The sequence below is a fragment of the Patella vulgata genome, chromosome 2 (assembly GCF_932274485.2).
Source record: "Patella vulgata chromosome 2, xgPatVulg1.2, whole genome shotgun sequence".
In the NCBI taxonomy this organism is placed as follows: Eukaryota; Metazoa; Mollusca; class Gastropoda; family Patellidae; genus Patella; species Patella vulgata.
The window spans coordinates 49,616,557-49,632,839 of NC_065880.2; the positions used below are offsets into that span (position 1 = coordinate 49,616,557).

The 16,283-nt window shown below is 32.5% G+C and overlaps 2 protein-coding genes across 7 annotated transcripts in view; one reads left to right on the top strand and one right to left on the bottom strand.

Annotated features, from left to right (window-relative positions):
- LOC126810008 (uncharacterized) lies at positions 1-13,061 on the top strand. 3 transcript variants are annotated; one of them, XM_050534906.2, is made up of 10 exons: positions 464-479; positions 1,029-1,136; positions 1,817-1,896; positions 4,607-4,752; positions 5,001-5,159; positions 5,849-5,958; positions 6,575-6,686; positions 7,136-7,263; positions 8,460-8,607; positions 9,081-13,061. In XM_050534906.2, the coding sequence occupies exons 4-10, from the start codon at positions 4,631-4,633 to the stop codon at positions 9,121-9,123; spliced, it is 822 nt and encodes a 273-aa protein (XP_050390863.1). In that variant the 5' UTR covers positions 464-479; positions 1,029-1,136; positions 1,817-1,896; positions 4,607-4,630; the 3' UTR covers positions 9,124-13,061. The 3 variants fall into 3 exon arrangements, 2 of the variants coding, with proteins under 2 accessions (XP_050390862.1, XP_050390863.1); XM_050534905.1 differs by lacking the exon at positions 1,817-1,896 and having other exon boundaries at positions 1-479; XR_007675031.1 differs by lacking the exons at positions 1,817-1,896; positions 7,136-7,263 and having other exon boundaries at positions 1-479.
- LOC126810007 (uncharacterized) overlaps positions 10,661-16,283 on the bottom strand; it is a 25,019-nt gene continuing 19,396 nt past the window's right edge. For all 4 annotated transcript variants that reach the window (XM_050534899.2, XM_050534904.2, XM_050534898.2 and 1 more), the window contains 7 exons: positions 15,942-16,051; positions 15,541-15,677; positions 14,857-15,032; positions 13,128-13,224; positions 12,540-12,695; positions 11,960-12,030; positions 10,661-11,700 (listed from right to left, as the gene is read on the bottom strand). In XM_050534899.2, coding sequence (XP_050390856.1) covers positions 11,605-11,700; positions 11,960-12,030; positions 12,540-12,695; positions 13,128-13,224; positions 14,857-15,032; positions 15,541-15,677; positions 15,942-16,051 — 843 coding nt within the window. In that variant the 3' untranslated portion in view covers positions 10,661-11,604. The remainder of the gene's footprint in view (positions 11,701-11,959; positions 12,031-12,539; positions 12,696-13,127; positions 13,225-14,856; positions 15,033-15,540; positions 15,678-15,941; positions 16,052-16,283) is intronic.

Here is a 16,283-nt window from a genome sequence, read left to right on the forward strand (position 1 = left end):
ACTATACCCACAACAGAGGTTGGCAACAACAGATAGTTAGCTGTGATACATGATATAATTTGTTTGGACTTTGCTCACACTTTGACATTGTTTGTTTTTAGGTTACGAAAGAGGGCTTACAGTTCACCAGTCAGTAACTACATCAAACTCACCCTACATCAAACCGACAGCGAGGGCCTTGCAACAAAGACTGAAGACAAAGAGCAATGTGGTTTTTCATAATAAGCAGCCTGTTGTTTTTGGCAGGAATATATTTCTTTTTGGCAGCCGATCCACCGCCAGTGAAGGGGGTTTACAGACAGAAGGGGAAATGGTTTCCTCTCAAATTTTTTCTATTTAGAATTTTATTTTGGCTAAGACAACGTAAAAGCAACAATTTGAAAAAGATCAGTGGAGAAGATGCTGGGTATGGTATGAAATCTCGAGTTTCACAAGAGGAAATGGACAAGGTTCAGACACTCTCACCAAATCATCCACAGGTGACAAGAAAATGTCTATATCATACACAGTACTATGATTCACAGGCATAGGCTGAAGTAAAAAATGTGTCTAATTTCAGAAAAAGTAGAATTTTGAGAATTTATTTTAGCAATTTTGGTATATTAGCAATTTTTTCTTCTACTAAGTTTACATAGCAAAACAATTTCAGCACTTCTGAATGGAAATGTTTGTATAAGATTATAAATATAACTCCAAGCTATGTCCTTAATTGCCTGTTAGATTGCTTTTTTTGTTACCAAATCCCAAGATTTGTTTTGGTACATTACTTGACAGCACCTAGACTCATGGTTTCTCCCTAATTATGCAATTTCTGGCAAGGAATACTTAATAGCACCTAGTTGTTCAGATGGTATGGAAATTAAAAGTTTCATGTACTTGTTGGCATGCATATATGAACCCTGTCCAGACAAAAATTCAATTTTGTATGTACTACATGGTATTCTAGAGTTAAAACCTTTTTTTAACTTTCATAATTTATTATTCAACATATATAAATACTATTTACCAGTGTATTAAATTTATTTAAGGCTGTAGATGCTGTGTATTTTAATGGAGGAAATAAAGATGGTATTTACGTGGTGGCAGCTACAGCTAGAAGACATAAAAATTTGACACAAACAATACTCATACTACTGGTATATCTTTTTTTATTTTCAAGAGGTGCTATCACTATGAAACTTATGTATTGTAAGGTCCATTCTGTCACCTTGTATGTCTAGCAATCAAACTTTCCCAGCAAGTTTCGAATAATAATAGTGGCTAACCTATAACAATTCCAGCAATAGTGAAAATTACTCTGCTGTTATGGTGACAACTCTGTGTAAAATTTAAGCATAAGTTTGAATTTCAGTACGGTTCTTCTGTATGTTTAGCAGTCGAACAATCCCAGCAAGTTTCGAATAATAACTCCGCAACACGAAATACAAGAGGGGTCCTACTATTGACGGCCCAAACAAGTTTGGGTATTTACAATGTTATTCGGTGACCGAGCATGAAGTAAGTCTGTGGAAAAACTGTTGCGCTTAACTAAATTTCAATCGGGATTGTCCTTTTAATGTTCTGAAGAATTTCAATAAACCCAAAAATCTTGAGCTTTTAAAGTTTTCGGTGAAAGGGACAAGCCAACAACCCTTAGTAAATTCGACAATCTGAAAAACTTCAAGAATAATAGGCTACCTGAAAGCTCTGATTTGTCTGGCCATTTACAAGAATGACAATATACTCCCATCTAATGGTATCCAGTCGTTATAATATTTTTGTATATATAAATTCCCAAGTGAAAATGAAAATATAACGACTCAGTTCATGTTTTTAGGCACGTCCTGTTAGTTATTATGAGATTCCAGCAATCCCTTGGAGAATATAACAACCCAGTTCATATGCTTCTTCCATCATGTGAGTACATGATTGATGTGTATATAAAAATTTTTCAATCTAATTCTTGAATCTGGGAGTTTTCCCGAACTGTGGCGTGAATCGTTCATATCCCAATACATAAGAAGGGGAGCATACAGGATGCTTGTAACTAGCTGCTTGAGCAAACATTTTTTATCTATTATGAATAACCATATATCTAAATATATTGAATCTAATAATCTGTTAGAACAAGCACAGAGTGGATTCCAAGCGGGCCGTAGAACAGTGGATAATGTTCTCATTCTTAATACTCAACTTAATCAACAAATAAAAGAAACTCAAGAAACCTCTATTTTTATGCTTTGTCGATTTCTCAAAAGCATTTGATTCAGTTTGGTGCAAAGGTCTCCTTCTTAGATTACTGAAACATGTCATTAATGGAAAAATATTTGAATTGATTAAATCTGTGTATAAAAATAGATCCTATGTGCAGTGAAATACAACAACTTCATTTCGAATAACATCGTTTCTACCATGGGAGTTAAGCAAGGCTGTGTTTTAAGTCCTACATTTTTTTATATCTATATCAATGATCTAAATCAATACTTAGACAATTCTACAGACTGCGACAATTATCCTATCCCATCTACTCTTGTGCTGATTCCAACCTCGTGGGTTTTTTCCGGGTCCTCCGGTTTCCTCTGTAGGATTACAGAACAATCTTGATAATTTAAAACGTTTCTGTGATGACTGGAAACTGGACCTCAATAAAGATAAAAGCAAAGTTATGATCTTTAAAAACAATAAGGAAAAAACAACAAAAAAAATTGTCAAATATTATCTGTACCTAGGCATTTTCATAAATGATAACAGATCTTTTAAATCAGCTATTGTGAAATTGGAAAAAGAATGCTAGGAGAGCCTGGTTAAAGGCATAAAGTCTGTACATCTAAAAGATACATTAGTTAAGAGTTTTATAAAGAGTTGGCCATTCTTGGTATAATAATTCAAAAATAGATGATAAAAAAAGAAAATGTTGAACATTTCAGTCAAATTACTTTGTTCAATTGTGTCTGCACTGTCTATGAAAATTGGTGATCGTTTGATTGACAGACGATAACTCCACCCATATATTCTCGATTATCAAGTAACATGCTCAATGGCTTTATGGTAGCCTTGCTTGGCAGGCCTTTCATCAGCAGTTTCCGGTAGTGACATCAGCGACTAACGGTAAACGTTAGCTTGGTCCGCCATTTATTGATTTACTTTGTTCAATTGCACTGTCTATGAAAATTGGCGATCGTTTGATTGACAGACGATAACTCCACCCATATATTCTCGATTATCAAGTAACATGCTCAATGGCTTTATGGTAGCCTTGCTTGGCAGGCCTTTCATCACCAGTTTCCGGTAGTGACATCAGCGACTAACGATAAATGTTAGCTTGGTCTGCCATTTATTGATTTAAAGTAGCTAAGTCTCCAACTCAATATCATCCAAAATCTTCAACATTGAAAACACGAATTATTTGTCAATTTAAATCAACATTGATGTTGTGATCTTACCGGGAAAAGATGGGCTTCTGATATCCAATATTTAAGACAAAAAAAACATTTTACCATTGGTACACGAATCGTGTACCATAATGCGCTTCAGCCCCAGTTGTATCAAGAGACTCGAGGGACGAGGCTAGACACGTTGCACCAAATCAAACGGCGTATGTAGACTGGAATAACCAGACGCTAGAAATTTGCACTCGCTTGAGACTGCTGGCTTATTTCGCCGAACATAACTGATTTGAAATTGGAGTAAAAACGGAAACCATTGAATGTAAATCAGTTTATATACATTCATATTACAGTATGATATGCGTTGCGACCCACTTTTGTCAATTTCTAGGTCCCAAATGTTAGCGATTTAGCTCCTTTAATTTGAAATGGATGACTGTTTAAATCCAAACTGTATCCAAGCCATCCATGGGTCTACAGAGTTGATTTTGAGCTTGTCATTGGTCGTGTAAATAAAGGTCTATAAATTAATAATTTCTATAACATCTGAAGCCTAAATAAACTCTTGCAATAGGCAGATTTAGCTCTTGCATAATGTATGTTAAATCGCCTTCCAACACATGTTCTGATACAACTTTATGAATCAGTTGTGAAACAAATAGTTTTATATGGCTCAGAGGTTTAGGGGGATAATGTAGTATTAAGTAAGAACTTTGTGATAGAAAATTGGGGGGATAATGTAGTATTAAGTAAGAATTTTGTGATAGAAAATTGGGATAAAATAAATATGAATAAATTGGCCGTTAAAATATGTAAATTTATACTTATACAGCCATTAAAAGCATCAAATATATGCTGCCTGGCCGAATTAAGAATTTTTCCTGTTAATATCGATATATTTCAAAGAATGACTGTGTACTAAATATACAGAAATTTATACTAAAAGACTAATGACTGGTACAACTGAATATGCCCATGTCACCCATATGTTATACTTGATCTGCACTGGTTACCCATTTCTTATAGAATAGACTAAATATGTTCTTTACTTTTAAATGCTTAAACAATCTAGCATATAAATATGCCATAATACACATTTCAATTTGAGTCTTATTTTATTTGAAATGAATACATATATTGCTAAGATTAACTCTGCTTATAAAATGTAAATTTGTTTGTTTTGACCAGCTAATAAAGAACAATCAAAAGTGCGATTGGTATTGAGGTTTTTTTTCTTTTAGATTCCAGAAATTGGTTTGTTAGAAATGCCTACTCAGCCTGACACTAACTTATCTGGTGAAGAAGGAAAATATTCAGCTGGTGGACTTGTGATAGAACCAGTAGAAGTTATGAAAAATTGGAAAATATCTTTTAAAGGAAAACTGAAGTATGTTCATGTTTCAGCCATCCGTTTCCTGTGTTCTGTAATGATTTATGTACAGTATTTGATTGTGAAATTTGGTGTCATGTTTTGGACAGTCCATTCCCATATATATATATATATGTAGAACTTTGGCAGAAGAGAAACTTTGGTGGAGGTGGTCGTACACCTTTAAATTAGTAGTATTATTTGTCTGTGATATCAACTGGGTGAAAGCGGACATTAAATAAATCTCTTTAATATACTCTTTACAGATTGTCGGAGAAAGGGAAGACACTCTTTGTATCTTTTGATCTGGAATGGACAGCCATTTCAAAATATTTTGATTTTGATACTGATTTAGATCCCAGTGTCATGGCAGATGCTATAGCCAGAGAAGACTGGTCCAGAGAATATTTTCAGACACTTCAAAAGTAAGCTCATGTTGTTCATGCTTTAAGTTTAACCATTTATTTGACATATTTTACTAGATTTCTTGAATCATAAATGCCAAATAATTTAATAAAAAATTAATAAGATAAAATAGGGAAATATTTATTTAAAGTTACTTGTAGCTTTTCTATATGAAAGATGCATTATGTAAGAGCTAGAGCTAAATATGCCTATTGCAGGTCTTTATTTTGGCTTCAAATGTTATATAAACTATCATTTATTAGACATAAACTTGACAAGCCCATTATCTACTCTCTAGATTATCGAATGGCAGAAATTTAAATGGATTAGAACGTCTGCGAGATTTAACAATAAAATGGATAATTGAGACAGAGTCTCATTTATCCATTACCGTTGCTGGTAACTTTGCACAGAATAATGTAATTTGAATGAAATTTTCAATATATCGATTTTTCATTATTTATTTTTGACTGTACAAGTTGCATAATACCTATTTAATAACTTGTAGTGCTTAACACTTTTAAGGGGGAAGCAACACATATTTTGCTCAAAATGTATCACCAATTGTTATCACGTCAATAATAAATATAATATTTGGCATGAATTGTTAGATTCTGATATTTCATTAATTTTCCTAAAATTTATTCCCCAAAACCTCAACTGAAAAGGGTTAAACTAAAAGTCTTGATGCACATTTTCTTCATTTTAGAGCACATCAGACACACTATGAACAGTTTGGTGAAATAACAGGCTCCATTAATATAGATGGTTATAATACCATTGATATAAGAGTACAAGGTGTTAGGGATCATTCTTATGGTAAAATACAAACATCATGTTCTTTATATTTTAATAAATTTCTGTATGGTACTTATTTTTATACACAAATATTTTGTCCATCTGTTTACAACTTGTTTTTTGTTGGGGTTTTTTAAAAACAAACCTGCTGGGATTTTTCAGCTAGTCATAAGTTGTTTTTTTTGTCGGAGACAAACTGGCTCAAATAATTTTGTTTGGCTATTGGATAGTCGTAAGGAAAAACCCTATCAGAGTTTTGCATCGATTTTATTTAAATTTAGTACTTTTCTCACCAAAACCTGGTACAGTTTTTCAGATGCGGTTATTGCTTCTTTGATGTAACAACATATACTGTGACATCCTCTGTTTCCTCTCACTCTCACAAAGCTGGTAGTGGGTGGATTTTCATTGCCTGGCAATACTATATTATAATTTCTACTAATTATTAATAATATGATCCGTGCAATGTTTGAGATATTAATTTTTACAACTATTCATCAATAAAATTACAATCATATTGATATACTGCTGCAATATTTAACAATGAAAGTTTATTTGTACAAGGTGCTTTAAAATTATCAAGATGAAAGCTACATCAATACATAGTTAACAAACTGTATTATTCTCAATTTTTTAGGTAATATTAGAGAGTGGAAAAACTTACATAGATATGGTATACAATATATGTATTTTGAAGATGGATCATGTGTATGCGTCGGATGTATATGTATGCCTATTACCATGTCAAGGTAAATTGTGTGTCTGTCATAACAAGATTTCATGATATGTATTGTATGCATACTGTCAAAATTAAGTTCTTACCCCCAACATGCCAGAATAAATATAGTTTAATTAAATAACATTTTGATCCTTAAAGTATTGATCAATCAATTCCATCTAAAGGCCACACAAAAAATATTCTGATTATCTGACAATCTTTCAAACAAGTCTAATGCGAGAGGGAAGTCTTTATTTTATCAAGGGATACATTTCAAGGTTCTGCATTTATCTCATCATTTTGTTTATTCATGCAGCTTACAGGAATTCACTTTAAAAAATTGACTTTAAAAATTAGGTGAACTAATGAAGAGACCGCAGCCTTACGTAATCACTCCAGAACATAACATAATTTAGTTTAGTTTAAATTTCACTTATGATTAATAAGGTAATCCATGGAACTATATTTATGAAACTTTAGGTTGACAATTGGTTATATTTTCCACCAAGATGGAACTATGGAACCAGTTTCTAACACTGATTTTGAATTTTATAATTTTGGTGATGATGGTCACCCACCTAAAGAAATGTCTTTAAATTTTCAAGCAGGTAATTTTGATGTCTTCTTAGTTCTAAATTGTACATAGGTAGCTAGTTAAGAATTGTGTTGAATAGACTTTTACAAGACACAAGTTAGATACTAACGCAGTAAAAATGAACCAGTTATCAATAATTGAGGACAAGCATATTGTTCCATCTGAAAGCAGGTATTTCCTGGGTAAGGAATTTTTTGGTCTAATAAAAATTATACTAACAATTTTCAGTTGTTACTCCACTAAAGACATTTTTTTAAAGGGTGTGTTCAGTATGCACAGATTGTTTGTTGGAGGCCAGATCAACCTACCAATCGAAACCTGTGATACAGAAAATTCTGCAAAATCTTTTGATAGGCTTTGATTATCAACACATTTAATTGCTTGTATAATCAAGGTCACACAGGCCCTGAACACTCTGAACCTGACTGGCCAGTTTTCTGGCCAAGATAACATCTATATCCCGGCACAGCATGACACATTAGGAATTCCATACTTAACACATGTTGTGTTTAAAGAGGACTATGGCCACTTCTCTTGGTGATACACTGGTATGACTTACTTGGAATTCCATCAAATCTAGACAAATCAGAACGTGTTACAATGTGTCATCTGTAGTGAGGGCTTTCCCTTCTTCATTGCAAACACAACACAAATATTCCTGAAAATATTATTTTACGGTCATGAATGGCAAACAGACGTAACAGTAGACCAGCCACTCGCTAGAATACTTGAGAGTGATGACAAGGACTTGAATAATGTTGATTAGAGCAACGATATTGACTTTCTAAATGAAAGTAATGACGATAATGAAAATAATCACTTTTTTCAGGGTTTTTGTAAGCTGTGGAACTATGATGACAAATGTTGCCTTGAAAAATCATATTACGTTACTATTTTTCCTGGTAGCACTTAATCCATACTTGCAGAATATCCCCTTTGTTTGCATTGTTATATTTTATCAATGAAAATTGTAAAATGTTGCCCCACGGGCCGGGGGGGGGGGGGGGGTCATTTACGGTATATAAGCCAGAGTTCAAAGGGTTAATCAAACAGGTCTTTAGATGTTAATGGAAATGAAATGAAATGGGGTTTAACGTAGATGTTAATGGAGTGACCACGAGAATAAATGGAGCAAAAATAGTATTTGAATTTAATTCAATTGGAATTTTCCCCAATATTATTATAATATAATTGTTACTATTTTCACAGGAGGAAAACAATACCATCTGCAAATAAATGTTTTACATTGTCCAATATTTTATATGGGTGAAGACTGGGATGTTAAGATACACGAGAGATTCTGTAGATATAATTTAAATGGTATTAATGGTTGGGGTATCAGTGAATGGGAATACAGGTACATATATACAAAGAAAATATCTTTACAATATATTACGTTAGATAAGGGAGGAAAAACTAACTGTAATTCAAGGATCAAATCAGAAAAGGTCATATTTTCATTTTAACCTGTAACTAAAGTTGATCTAATAACTTGAAAAACATCAACTTTATGGAATTCTCAGACTGATTGATGATGAGCATGTTATAATTTATTGAGAGTAGGACATTGAGCAAGTTTTTTTTTTTTTAAAAACAAAACATGAATGTTCTATGTAAATATCATTATTATTATAATCATTATAATATAATGGTTAAAATTACTGTTTATTTCTACTGTGTCATAACATATTCTGAATATTTAGAGGGACTTGATTCTCATTTTTTGTGGTATTGATATTAGTGTTGGCTATATAAATGTTTATTATCTGATTTTAGTGGCACTGTTATCCTGCCTTATAATCATACATTATGTATTTTTTGTTTTTTCAGGAATATTGCAGGGCGATCAGACAAAATTGTGACAGTACACTAATAATTTATATAACGCTACACTCACTATATGTGAACTGTTTCAGTTGATTTGTAGGACTGTTATAATTTGATACAATGGAACAATACTTAGATATTGTAGGGTGCCCCATGCAGCCCACATTTTCCCTACTGAAAGTTGAACTCAACACAGCGAATGTGCACACTTCAGTGGTTTGTTTCTAAGTGATTTCTGGCTAATCACGCGCTGTGATAACACTCAGCACAAGAGTCTATGAGTCTATAAATAGCCATCGCACATGAAATTCTCTACACATCTATCAACTATTTGAACTGTAAAGAATCTATTGTTGAAGATTCTGAATAGCAGTAATATTTAGCTTTTTGGTTATTACAGCAGCTTTAGAAATTACATTTGTTCTATTTTTTAAATTGCTTTGTCATTTACTACACCGTTAGGAGCGGAATCTTTTGGTTTAGTACAGATAATATCTCTGAAACACTCAGGTTAGGCAAAAACATGATACTAGCAGTAGTTTGATTTTACTTTTACAAGATTCTTAAAACAATTGTTGAGTTGCCAGCTTTCTGTTATGTTTTGTAAAAAAGTAGTCTTGCTTATCTCTACATATTTTGTAAAAATTATTATCTTTTTTCTACCAGTACAAGTATATTTGTATGTAATAATTAAGTGGGGGTCAAAGGATTACTAAACATTGTTTACCAGTGTGATAATTGTAAATTTTGATATAAATCATCCTCAGTATACCTAGTATGGTATCGTTCCGTTCTACTCCTTTAACCCATGGGTCCATTCACTGGGGAGACACATAGTCAAATTATCTTCCCTTAATAATTGTGCTATTTTTATCGACCAATCAAAAAGCGAGTGGGCGAAGGGCGGTAACTCGCATTTTGTTGAAACTCAGATCACTGAATCAGTGTTGTAAACTTTGTCAATAGGACATGTTTATGTGTGCATGTCACCTCTTTGATATTAAATTTCTTGCAAAGTTTCTCATAATCGAATGTACAAGTTGCGGTATTGTGGTGAACATAAACAATGATGCTATGATTGGTTTGTAGAAATAACCTATGTGGCCAATAAACAATCGAGGGCAGATAATTTAAATTCATGAATACCCTGTGAATGGACCGAGGGGTTTGTGGAGTGAACTTTGAATACGGAAGATGGATATAAATATGACTGAGAAATAAAGGTGATTCTTCAGTAAAAATATATAATTATGAATTATTACAAATGAACTGGCCTCCAGTTTATAGAAATACTAATTACCTCATGATAAGGTACTTATTTGATTTGGTTTATGTCCTTTTTTTATAAACTTGACCCAGGGAGCAGTAATTAGGTTTTCGACTGAATTTTCCATAGTGACAGACATCTCGTGCATATGAGTCCCTTATTAACATATGTGACCCGTGCTAGCTAAATGAGTCAGAATGAGCTACAGACAAAACAAGTGAAAATAATGAGTTTGAATGAAATTGAGATTTTCACAAAAATGGGTCTATTAATATACATGTACTATCTATCAACCTTAAAGATCAAAATAACAATAAATCATTAACACCTTTATTTGGACGTTTTTTCTTAAATTAGTTATTTTTCTTCACTTGCTGTGGGACGATTAGATAATCCCCTTGCGTAATACTTGGCATTGTTGTGAAAGCTTTATATCTCTAGTTTATAAATATTATTATGACCTATTGAAAATATTTTTCCTGAAATCAGACACGACAACAGTTTGTATTCATCTTATAATAATATAAAACAGTAAAATCCAATGAATAAAAAATAGAATTGAAAGCATTTAATGCACTACAAAAAATTATCTAAAATGTAATAATTAGAGATTCATGGTATATGGACAGAATGGCATTTATAATGCACTTAAAGTGGTAAAATATATATAATTTTCATAAATACAGTAATTCTTTGATATAAATTAAAACAAATTATAAATAATAATACATGTATTAATTTATAATATTCTTAGCTAAAGACTGGTACATGTTGACTGTAAAATGGAACTAATAACAACTCAACTCTAACTTTTAATTTACAAAACTTCCTATGACTTTTAAGTTTTAACTGGTTTTTTGGACATAACCAATTTCAAGCCTAATCATAAATGTACCAATTGGCAATTTTGCACTTGCAACAAATACTTTTTATTCCGTTTTAACACAACAATATTGAAATGATATCTTACTAAGTAATTAATGTATATTGGGCCGAGTTGTAAGTCTACATATGCAAGCCTTAAAAAAAAACAACATAAAAAGTATGCGTAGAAAAATATAAAAAATAGATTCACATTTAATTTGGATATAAAAAATAAAAACAAGTACAATTGTGTAGGGATTTTAGCAATAAAATTGTTGACTCTCTTTTACAAATAAGATTTTATACTCTCTAAAAAAATATTATATATGTATCCTATAATTTTCTAAAAGGAATAATGTAAGAAACAAAATATATATTCCTATACCGGAACTAATTTTAATAGTGAAATAGCCTTTTCTTTTCCTCATCTTCTTTCAACCATTTTCTTAAGACAAGAACAACTTGATCTTCTTGTTTCCATCGTCCCATAATCTAAAATTATAAGATATAAATATAGGGTAAAAACAATTAGTAACACTTACATGTTACATGTCCACGTCTATTAAATGTACATGTCCATCATTTTCTTTTGTTCTTTATGTACATATATAAATATTTAACTAATCTGTTCACTCTTTCGTTAATCACCCTGTAAATATTTTATCTGTATATATAACATGTAATTGTCTGTGATATCAGTTTATGTAGTTTATAGTTGACCCTATGTAACATTAATTATTTGTGAACTTACATGATCCCAAACATCAGGTGCTCTAGTACTTGAAGATGGAGTAGAAACAGGACGAGTGACTTGCTCATCTCCTAGAGAATATTTAAATTTGAATTAATAAACAGCAAAAATGTTCATTTCTACTATCCAGTGATATATTCATGCAAAAATGCCTACAAAATACGCAATTAGCCTAGAACAAAATGAAATGAAATAGGGTATAACTAATGAAGTCTAGAACCATTTACAGACACGTAATTTCTTTAATGTAACCCAATTTTCATATAATTTCTCTGAAAGTTTAAATAAAGTCTGCTGAAGGATAACCGTATGTCTATCATGAAGTTATACTTTTAAGTTATTATCAAGTCACTTCTACAATAATGCAATTCCTCAAAAGAGTTAGTCTACATAAGCCTGTAAACGGCTCAATATTGTTTATTGGAAATTTCAAAAAGGTAAATAGCTTTTTTATTATTCCCTTTAAAGTTTCTGATTTGTATACTGTAGTCCAATTTTATCAACAGATACCAAATGAAATTGGGGACTGCTCCTTTATTTTGAGATTTATAAATCACTAATAACATAGCATAAATTATACCTCTTGTAACTTCTTGTAACGTTAGTCTGACTTCATCTCTCAACTTTCCTTTAGTATACTGAGCCATTGCCATTAGTACACTAGATCCACCATGACGATTAAATAATTGTTTTAATCGAAAATCACTGCTAATCAACATCTTAGTCAATATCAAACCTAAAATATATGTAATAATTTTATTTCAAAATTAAGATTTCAAGATGTCCATATTTTTCCACATGTAGGCTACCTCTTTAAAAATAAATGAAAGATCACAAAGTATTAGTATTTGGCACTAACAACGTAATTTATATACCATTAACATTACAAATATTTCTCTGAATCATTGTTGCAGAGAAGTAGGACGTTTAACCCTACAACCTTCATTAATTCCAAATCACTGTCTGAGTGCAATAATGACCAATTGTATTTAACCTTATTCTCTTGTATTCTCTCTACAGAGGAGGCATTTGAATTTTTGAACCTCATCTATGGATTAAAATTGTCATTATTTGTGTAATTTTCATAAAAATATAATTTGTATATTAGAGTAATATGTAAAGCAGATTGAATTGAAGAGAGGATTACTTCATTAGATGGAAGACCTACCTGAAATTTCTAACATCTCATCATCTTCATTAATACGGAGAAAATCAATAAGTTTTGGTATACAACCTAGCTGTGATAATTCCATGTGTGTTTCTACCTATAGAAGAAACACCAGTCTATTTATTTTATACAAACATTCCAGGCAATGAAAGTATACCCCCAAGCAACATTTTGATATGTAGAACATTTACAATCACTCAATGAAAAGCTAATGTTTTTGTTGCTTTCAGTTACTCCAAGCTCGTGGGTTTTCTCCGGGTCCTCTGGTTTCCTCCCACTGCTAAAGACCCCTACGCGCAAGCGAATTATTGAAATAAAATTGAACCAGGTTTTAGTCTCGAAATGACCAAGTTTGTGTCGAGTGGACATTAAACCCCATTTCTCTCTCTCTCGGTTTTAGTTACTTTTCAAACTCTCAAGACCCTTTTACAAAAATTGTAGGGGGGGGGGGGGGGTTGCAATGTAATGCACCTTCAGTCTTTTTTAGATATTATTCTTCGGGCAACTGTCTATTTGTTAAGTCATTGAATTGCCTTTTTATACGCCTACATTTTCATGTGGACGTATATTGTCGTCGCCCCTGTCCAACACTCTACAGGTCACAATTTTTATCCGATTTTGACGAAACTTGAAATATAACATACAGTGTGCTATGAGGGAAATTTTGCCCAGACAGCAGCACTACGGAATAATTTTATATCAAATTCCAACTGTCAAGAGATCTTTTACGTGCACGCCAATGTGTACACAGGACTTCAGTTTTTCGTCCCATCCGAACGACTAGACAGCTGTCCTTGTCAGGTCCTCAATCCGGATCACTGGCCAATGTAACTTCCTAGATTACAGCCCCTGATTGTATGAAAAATCATGCTTTTTAGTTTGTGGATTCTCTAGAGATAGCAATTTTTTTATCCAATTTTAAAACCGTTTAAATATATCACTATTCCACCATAATGAAGGGGAAAATCGAAAACAAACTGTCCAACAAAATGGTTGCTCTTTGTAATATGAAAGTACTTTCTGGATTATGGCTCCTGATTTTACAAAAAATCGCTTTTGTTTTTAGCTTGTTCTCTATCCATCTCTTGCAAAATGTGGGCATATCTTGCCTGGCAGCGGTTGGTTTCTCTATTTTATAGATAATTCTGAAACATCCAGAACAATCACAAATACCTGTGTTCTGAACATGTTTGTAAATCCAGAGCCAAACAAGATTGTGCTTTCTACCATTAATAATTGTACAGGGGAGGATCCCAGAATTTTTGCAAGAGGGGTTTGCCCGGTACCTAAGACAATGTATCTTAGCGGGGTGGGTGGGGTCTCGTATCGGTAAAACCGACTGAAACCTTTGACTGTAGAAACCTTTTTCTGGATTCGATCCAATGCCAGTGATCTGCCGTTGCTTGACAGACCTATTGTTTTGAGGTCCTAGATGAATGTAAAATTAGAAACCTATTTTTATATAGTCCTCGGTTGATGATGTGCAGAGAATCTACTGATTATGCAAAGATCATGAGGAGTGTAAAATGTGGTAGTGCTGTGTACAACTTAATATACCCGGTAAACTCTGTCATTATGGTAGGTAGAGTACTAAATTATTATATGTAATGACATATACTTCCACATTAAATGTGAGCATATAAAAACCATTCATTTACATATACAGTGAAAATGTCTGCTCAGGGAAAGAATTTTATTAACCATTATGAGCTGACTGTATGTAACTTACAGTTCCATATTTAACAAGATCTTGAATGAGAAGCAGACAACTCTTCTTTACATCTCTAGATTTACTGAAGATGCCTTTCAATAGCCGTGGACCACAAGTTCGTACTGCTGACTGACGACATTGTTGAGTTAGTGGTTTGTTGCCATCAACTGGTGGTTTCAATGTTGTCTTTTGATCTGATAAACAGAAAGGGTAGCAAATTATTAAAATTCTTTTAGAGGATTACAACAGAGTGACACACATATTATGTTCTATCAGCCCCTGTAACAGGTTGGGTGCAAGTAGAAACATGATATAACGAAACACAATAAAAATACACTTGCACAAAGGATTGGGATTGTTACTCTTCGTGTAATTGAGAAAATTGCACACATCCCAATCCCTTCAATAGACAGTTAATATCTAAATTATTTCAAGCAAAAGTAGTCACACTTTCCCGAACAATTCCAAACTCATACTTAAAGTGTTTCGTTATTTGCCCTATAGTATCAAACGATTATCCAGTCCTAAATATTAATGTCCACATATAAATTCAGATACACGACAAATTAGCAGCATTTATAGAGGAAGGCCAATTGAAGACTAGAGAATGGAAAAAAAAAGCTTCATGACAAAAGACATTCAGCAACATTGTGCAGCAGGGCTGTTTATGATTGCACTTACTAACTGGATAACAATCTTTACCTGTTTTGTTTCTGTTACAAGCTGAAACTGGTCTTTGTCCAAGAATTTTCTTCATGGATGAAGATAACTGTGGAGACATGCCATGTAAAGCCAACTCTATTTTATGCCTATTACTTCTTGTGATGGCAGATTGAGGTCTAAAAAATAGTTTTTGCAAATTAAAATACAAATTATCAAAGACATTTTACCAAATGTTTCAATCTATAACAGCACAACTAGCTATGCAAAACTTTTAACCAAATTTAAGAAATTGGAATTAATTTGTTCAAAGTACACCGTGTTATAATTACCCACTAACTATGTGAACTTCTCAAACAAATATTCAACTCAAATTGATTTCTCTATCCTCTTCATAGAATAGTATTCAACAAGAGTTACTATTTTATTATATCTTTACTTACCTGGATCTTTTAGGTTTGTTTGAAGGAGGTTGAGGAGTAATTACCTCATCAGTCTCAAATATATCATCCAATGGTTGTACAGAACATCTTAATATCAGTGGTGACATTACCTACAAACAATTAAATAACATGATTTTATATTCCTAAAAATATAGCCTACATGGTAAGTAGATACAATAGTAAATATGCTTAATATGTGTGCTGATTCAAACTATAAGAATAACTCACATTTTTGGTATAATTTTATGTGTAAGAATGCGCATTATGATATCAGATTTCACTACTATTTTCAATTTCTCTAGATTAAAGCTGATATCAACAGTAAATTTCACAAGTCAAGGA

What these genes read in the sequence shown, in the direction of transcription:
- LOC126810008 (XM_050534905.1), top strand. Translation starts at nt 207, where the DNA reads ATGTGGTTTTTCATAATAAGCAGCCTGTTGTTTTTGGCAGGAATATAT. An exon ending in GTCTTTAAATTTTCAAGCAG is followed by an intron (nt 7,264 to 8,459) that starts GTAATTTTGATG and finishes CTATTTTCACAG; the next exon opens with GAGGAAAACAATACCATCTG. An exon ending in ATCAGTGAATGGGAATACAG is followed by an intron (nt 8,608 to 9,080) that starts GTACATATATAC and finishes TTGTTTTTTCAG; the next exon opens with GAATATTGCAGGGCGATCAG.